Consider the following 8,004-nt stretch of genomic DNA (forward strand, 5'->3'; position numbering starts at 1 on the left):
ATTTTCAACAATTTTGGATTCTAGTCCACCAACTCCAATATTTCCAAGTGAACAGCTTTAACATCTATCCATTTGTTCAAATCAGAAACCTGGACATCATCCTTTAGCCTTTCCTTGTCTCAAGTTCAGATAAAGTGGTGCCCTTTCTGAAGATTGCATAGCCACAGCACAGCTGTGCACTTCTTCTACAATTATATAAGATTTTTAGCACTTACCTCATTGTGGCAAGTACTCATTTTGTATTGTCATTTGTTAGTCTTTCTGTATTCTCTATTTCCTCCACTGTTGTATTTTTGTGTACTTCTCAGTGCTTAGCACATAGCACTCCATGTAATATTAGTCAGTTTTATTATTTCCAAAGCTTAGCTTAGTGCCTGGCCTATCTTACAGCTCAAAATAAACAGGTTAAATGAATAAAGTAATAAATTATATTTACAAATTTGTTCATACTTTAAATATTCTATTTGCACACATCTCCTGGTATTTCCAAATGTATGTGTGTGTATGTGTGTGTGTGTAGTCATGCACTACATAATGATATATTGGGCAATGATAAACAGCATATAAGACAGTGGTCTCATGAGATTATAAGGGAACTGAAAAATTCTTATCATCTAGTGACATGGTAGCTGTCATAACACAGTAGCTACAAGGCAATACTCACATGTTTGTGGTGTTTCCTGTCATAAAAGCATAGCACATACAATCAAGTATAGTAATGCATAATACTAGATAATAAGTGACTGCTACTGGTTTATTTACTATTCTTTTTATTGTTACAGTGTACTCCTCCTTTTTATTAAAAAAATTGTAAAATAAAATATATCCTGTTAACAGCAGCAGAAGCCTCACCTATCTCATGTTTACTGCTTCTTAATTGTATCATTTTCTGTTGTGTTTGATTTAATCTTGTGTTGTGTTGTTCACCATGGCCCTAGGACTATACCATACATATGCATACCAGAGAGCCTCTGTGTGCAGTATTCTATAACTTCTGGGTTTGTGTAAGGATCTCTCATGATGTTTGCACAAGGACGCATTCTTAAAAGGTAAGCCATGCATAATTATGAATACATATATACATATGTGTGTGTATATATATGAGATTATAAGGGATAGGAATATATTCTTATCAAAATTGTCCATTTAAAATCGTAAATGACAGGACAATTTATTGCTCATATCCTGCCACCCTGTATGCATAGTTCTACGATCTGTAGTCAATGATTTTGACCTTGTGGGTGTTGTATATTTAGAAATGAAACAATTCACTTTGCTTCATTTACTATTTAGTATTCGTGTTTCCTAAACGAAAGACAAAGTGCCTACATTAATAATGCACAACAGCCAAACAGGAAAACTGTATGTTAGCATCAAAAGCGTCGGCGTTCTCTGTTCACTAATTATTTGTTACAAAGGAGAGGCTTAATTACAGACAAGTGTAAATTACTTATTATTAACAGGGAAGGAGCCGCGTCAGAAAACTGCATTCCCCCTCCTCCCCCCCCCCCCCCCCGGGCTGGGCTGATTCCGGTAACGCGGAGAAACTACAAATCTCAGCATGCATCACTCCAAAGAGCGCTAACGAGGCCAGAGAAAGCGTCGCGGTGTACTCTGGGGTGTGTAGTGACCGACCCAAGCCCAAGAGGCACCGCCGCGATACTTACCGGACCCAGCCACCACCAGGAGATTGAGAGACTCCCGGGGCCTCACGTCCTGGGGCCGAAGCACTATCCATAGTCGTAGGACTAGGACCACAGCCACAGCTCCGATCGCTGCAGCTAAAATTTGAAAACACACCATGCAAAGGAATGGCGCATGCGCATTATTCCTGGCACGAGCAGTCAAAGTTCACGACTACAGGCGCTGAGGAGACCCAAACTTTGAGCAAGGCACTTCTCGATGGGCGTGGCTATGCCAAGGTGGGCGGGGCTGCGGGCCGGAGGGAAAAGTCCGGGCTTTGCGGACTTTTGCGGCTGCCCTGTTTGATTCTACTAGGCCTCCCTCCAGGCATAAACTGAAATTCGGGATGTTAAACGCTGGAGAAGTTTGATTTGCGCCAGTGATGAGGTCAGGCCTCCTGCACTTCCGAAAGACCCGCCAAGCTTCCAAGTTAGGAGGTGTTCCAGCTCTGCCTGCCAACTAACACATTCATCGCTTTTTTCTTCCTTTCCTCCCTTCTGCTTCTTCCATCCCCTTTTTCCTTTTCTTCTCTTCCCTTCCTGAACTGTTTCTGTTGCACATACCAACATCACTGAAAATGTTTTGTCAGTAAAGATATCCTAGTGGGGAAAAACAAAATGAATTTAGGGTTCTTGTGTAAACCCGCTCTTTCCCAACACGCATTTCTTGAATTTTTCTGGGTGATCTCACTAAAAGGACCAGAGTGGTTCAGGGTGATCACCTCAAGCTACGCCAGGTTCCTGAGAGGATTGCAAGCCCAGTAGCTCAAGGCAGCAGGAGAGAGAAGTCATAGTCCTACAATTATTATTCAATTGATTTTACCTCAAAGCATTCAGAGTTTGTTCCTCATGGCCTCAAGAAAAATCATTATCTGCCAATACTTCCTTCACTCCCACTTTTGCTTATTTTTGTCCGCTTAATCCACATTACAGCAGCAACAACAAAAACAAAAACCCTAAAGTTAGAGAAACCCCTTCACCCCAAATGTGATTTGCCTTTGGATGCCCACAGACTTGTAGGTTAGACAGGACAAGCATGCAGGTGAGAAAACAGGTGCAGAAAGGTGCAACAACTTGCCTAAATGGAAGAGTGTCACATCCAAAATTAGAAACTAGAAATCCTAACTCCTGTAGCCTATGAGTACTATATAGTGTATTTCTTTGGTCAATTCAGACTTGCCTGATGGTCACATTTACCTGGAGCCTAGAATGTGTATTTGAAAGGACAGCCTTCCAGAGTCCACTAAAGAAATACTGGTGATAGTGCTTGGGGCCCAGTAGTTGAATCTCCAGGGGAGGTGATGGGATCAGTTTATAAAACCAGGTGTTAATTCCCAAATTAGCAGGCAAGTTTGGGAATCTTTTTCGCTACATCCTTTTCTGGCTTGTGAATCTCAGCACTCTATATATTCTTCTATCCAATTCTCTCGACCCTGCATCCTCACAATAAGGCCAGTAAGGTGATATTATTCCTCTCTTTATAAATAAAGAAGCAAATTTCATACAAGTTAGATAATTTGCCTAAGATTTCTTAGTTGATAAATAGTGGAGAAAGTTCGTAGTTGTGGATTTAGAGGTCAGTGTCTCAAATTTTGATGGAAATCAAAATCTCTTGGTGGACTTAACAAATAAATACATTGTTGAAAGTCTCCAGAAGAGGGTCTCCGGAATAATATGAAAAACAGTTCAAGAACGTTACAATGTCATTTTTTTCATTTATCATCTCTGCCATTCTCAGAAATGGCTTCAACCTAAGACTCTCTACCTTCATGCTTAAAAGAAGACATAAGTGGCCCTACAAATTACATCCTCACAGAGCAATCTCCAGAGCCATAAAAAAGGTTATCTTGTCATTGGATCCTTTGTTTCTCCTTAAGGTCGAAGAAATCTTTCCCAGAATCCCTCACAACAAACTTGTTTTTCACTCGTTTATGCCATTTTCATATCACTTCCCCATGAATAAAAAGGAAAAAGACCCCAAAGGCTGGCAGGGGTAGGAATGGAGGATGACATACAATTCTGCTCTAGCATATAACATTAGATGCAGGATGGGTATTGAACAAAATGGAAATTCTTTTGGAGAACAGGAAGTTGAAGGTAGGAGGCAATAGTGTCTCAATTGCTGTGAAGATAATGTTTCTTTGTAAACTGACACATGCAATGCTGATGTCAGGACTATAATAATTACTTGGCTTCAAGCTCCAAGTTCCATATTAGGGAAAACTTAATACTGAGAAGATACTGTTGCATCTAGTATTATCCTATCCCCTCAATACTATAATCACCTATATCTTTAAGAAAAATATCAGTTTGCCTACACTTGGTATAGAGCTAGAATTGAATGCGGGCAATCAAGCATTTGGGGTCTGCCAGGTAATATCTAGAATCAGGATGATGGAGTAGGTAACACTGGAATTATTGAGTTAATGAGAGAGTCAAACTGTTTGGTTTTCCTGTCAAAGCAGTTGAGGACTGCAAAGAGGAGTTAGGTAACAGGCCAGAGACAGGAACAAAGCTGAGAATCCCTGAACAAAACTGTCTACAGGGTGGGCTGAGTCCTGGGCTGTGACAGAATGTGTAGAAAATAAGAGGTCAGGAAGCTGTACTGGGTTAATCAGGAAAGTTAAGACAGAGCCAGAAGAATCAGCAGCTAAAATTGAGACAGTGAGTTGCACTGTCTGAAAAGGTAAAAATTATATGAAGGCAAATTATAGTGCTATGTAAAGCATGAAAAAATACAACAGTTGACAAAATTAATGATATGTGGTTCATAACCAATCTTGAGTAGTCTATCTGGGAAGTGATTATTATTTTCTTATACTTTTCCTAAGGTTTCCATGGAAAATATCTACTATTCATGCATATTTTTAAGTATTTAGAAGTTTAGACTTTTCATTTTTTGTAGGATTTTTGTGTGTTAATTTATTCAACATATTTAATGAGTATATGCTATGTGCTAGACATTATATTAGGCAGTAACCCAGCCAAGAATCTTGGACGAGGGAGATGACAGTGGTGGTAGAAGAGGGCAAATTTGAGACTCATTTTATGGGTGGAGTCAATAAGACTTGTTAATGGGTTAGATACTGGAGATGAAGAAAAGGGAGAAATCAAGATGACTTGTGGATATTTTGGCTTTAGAAATGGTTAGATGGTGTAATTTGCTAATAGATGGACTGGAGTAAAACTAAACTTTTGTGGGGAAAGGAGGAGAAGATGAAAATGAAGTGTTCTGTTTTGGATTTTAGTCTGAAGAACCTGTTAGAAATCCAAGTGATTATATTAAATGGGCAATTTTATGTACATATCTGAAGCTTGAGTCAGACATGAAGGCATAAATTTAGAATTCATTAGTATATAGATAGTATTTAAAGCCATGGAGTAGGGTAAGATAACCTGAAGAAACAGTTTAGGACAGTCATGTACAATTGTTGATGAAAATGTTTTATATCTATGTTGTATGTGATGTACATGTGTCTATCGAGCTCTTGAAATATGGCTGTTGCAATCAAGTAACTGACTTTCAACATCACTTTACTTACATTATTTTAAATTTGAACAGATACATGTGGGTTGTCGCAACTGTATTGGATAGCAAAGGATAAAGACGAGACTGGGGTTGCTAACATTTTGAGATTTAGTAAGACACTGAGGCAGCAGAGAAGATGTAGAAGGAAAACCAGGGAGATAAGAGAAAAAAATAGAAAAGAATGGTATCCACAAAAACTAAGAAGGGAAAATGATTTAGGAATGAGACTTCAGTCAATTATGTCACCTATTCCTGAAAGGTGATATCAGATGACTTGGGAACAGGTTAGTCACTGAGGATTTAAAAAGCATCATTCCATGGTGGGGATGGAAAGCAGAGCATGGTAGTGATGCACGAGCAGAAGAGAGAATGGGGGGTGAAGACAATCAGAAGTTTCTCTAGAATGTTTTTTCAAGCTTTTCTTTGATGGACAACAGGGTGGAATTGGATGGAATATGGAGGAGAATTTGAAATTGAGAAAAGTTATTTTATAAGATGGGATTTTCTTGACATAGCAGTGTTTGTTGATGTTAAAGAGACTGATAGAAGGAGTGATCCTTATTCAACGGTAAGGATAGAGGTCATGGGCATGGGTGCAGATACAAGGGATTTTGTAGAATTGGTGGTAAATACAGGACAGTATGGAGACTGGGGGGTGTAGAGTATGGGAGGCTTGAAGAGAACAAAGGTGTAAAGTAATAATCTTGAATAATTGGCATACTCCCCAGGACCAGGATAATATTAAAGTGTTCATTTGAAGCTTGTGATAACAAATGTACTGAGAAGTCAATCAGCATAATTTTACGTATTTCCCCCCAATGGAAAAGACACATAATTGGCTTTAAACAGTTAGAATTTTGATAAGTGGGACACTAGAGAGAGAAGGTTCTTTTCAAGGGAGTGAGGTGTGTGAAAATTTCTGTGGGTGTAATAGGAAGTAAAGATGGGAAAGTAGAGGTGGAGGAGTGTAGTATTTATGGTATGACTGTTAGAATGAATGAAAAACATCAGTAGGGGTATCTGATGGGTGGAAAGGATGATAATAAGCTAGGAGCTCTGACAGCAAACAAGAAGAGCATAGGGCCATTTGTCCCACCAGATCCATTCTCCATGCTTGTCTACCCAACTCATGCCATGTTAGCTGAAATCAGTGGACTAAAATCAACAGGTTTCTTTGCCCTGTGGTTGTAGCTAGGTTTGGCTAGTGGGGATCTTTAGCAGAAGATTTGCGAGAGGGAAGGTTTTATCTCTGAACTTAAGGTCTCTGCTCTTTCCATGGCTTTCTGGATACATACTTCTCCTTTTGGGTCCCAGCACTTCCTTTGTTCCTTCTGTCCCCAAAGTGGAACTAGCTCCACTGCTACTGGCCCTGGGATACTGCACTCACTATTGCTTGTACTTTCCCTACCCCATTCATACCTTTGTAAATTATGCCTTTATTAAATCATCCTTAAATTAACCTAATATCAGTGTGCTATCTCTATCCTATCGGGGACACTGACTAATCCAAGGGTGTACAACTATGTGACAAAAACTTCAAAGGAACTGGAGTTTTTGAGAGAAGAAGAAAAGGTTTGGAAGCAACAATGTTGAGCAGTAGGGATGTTTTTCCCACCTCCTGTGGGGGGTGTGAGAAACAAATGACCTCTCCAAGAGATACTACATGCTGTATACTAGAATAGCTACTGGGTATACAGGAAAGGTAATAACAGTTAACACCCAAGCAGTGACTTAACAATGAGCCTCACTGTATGAAGCACTGGCCTCTTGACAAGACCTCCTAGAGAAAAGCCACCCTACCCCTGGGCTTCCAGGGAGTGTGGGCTGCTAGGGGTCCTGTGAGCTAGGCCCCTATTCCATCAGAATTCGACCATCAGTCCTAATAAAGGCAGAAAAACATGGACAAAGAAGACTGAAGTCCTTTTTTTTTTTTTTTTTTGCAACAACCAGGGAGACCACTTTGATCAATATAATGCCTACCCATGACAAGGTAGGATAAAGCTGGGTTCTTAGTCTGGGTCAGAGACAGAACTAGAACCATGTGACCACCAGGACTGTTGATTATACTCCTCACTATTGAAGATTTCTGGAACATTGGGTCAGATAAGGTGATAGAAATCATCCCAATATAACTCAAAAAATCTTAATTATAGCCAATATTTTTGACTTTAAATACACTAATATCTGCATCACAGCCTTTTCCTAGATAAAGTCAGGACTCCAGGACTCCTTGAATGCTACCCTTGAAGCCTAAGGCAATTATTCAATACTTATAATAACTGTATTACATTGTATGGTTATTATGTGCCAAGCACTTATAACATGAAGTAACTCATTTAATTTTCACAACAATGCTATGAGATTGATACTGTTGTTCAAATGAAGACATTGAGGTTCAGAAAGATCATGATCTTTGTTCTGAATCATGACCCTAGGAATTGATAGAAATGGGATTCAATCCTAGTTATTGTTCACATTTTTATCATCCACAGTACCATTAAAACTCTTCATTTTATATTTATACCAGCTACTGTGCTAAATACTAAAAAAAAGCATGGTTGAAATATGGTTTTATTTACTATATTTGACTATCCATTTATAAAATTAGGAGGAAAAAAATTTTCTTAAGTGGCTTTTTAACATTCCAGTAAAGAATTACTTTTCCTTTTTCTAGCTTTTTCTCCAAGTGCACTCCAAAAGGATACTACATATTTATAGGTCTATTAATTATGTCTACATTATGTCAAACCTTATTTAAGGTGAATTTATAGTGAATGATTAAGACAGCATAAT

The 8,004-nt window shown here is 38.9% G+C and overlaps 1 protein-coding gene across 1 annotated transcript in view; it reads right to left on the reverse strand.

Moving 5' to 3' along the window:
* Alg14 (ALG14 UDP-N-acetylglucosaminyltransferase subunit) overlaps positions 1-1,854 on the reverse strand; it is a 93,059-nt gene extending 91,205 nt beyond the window's left edge. The window contains exon 1 of the mRNA XM_046462171.2: positions 1,668-1,854. Within this exon, the coding sequence (XP_046318127.1) occupies positions 1,668-1,803 (136 nt within the window). The 5' untranslated portion in view covers positions 1,804-1,854. The remainder of the gene's footprint in view (positions 1-1,667) is intronic.
* Between the last annotated feature and the right edge of the window lie 6,150 nt (positions 1,855-8,004).

The sequence above is a fragment of the Marmota monax genome, unplaced genomic scaffold (assembly GCF_021218885.2).
Source record: "Marmota monax isolate L192 unplaced genomic scaffold, Marmota_monax_Labrador192_F-V1.1 WCK01_AAM20220418_F8-fsc00070, whole genome shotgun sequence".
Lineage (NCBI taxonomy): Eukaryota > Metazoa > Chordata > Mammalia > Rodentia > Sciuridae > Marmota > Marmota monax.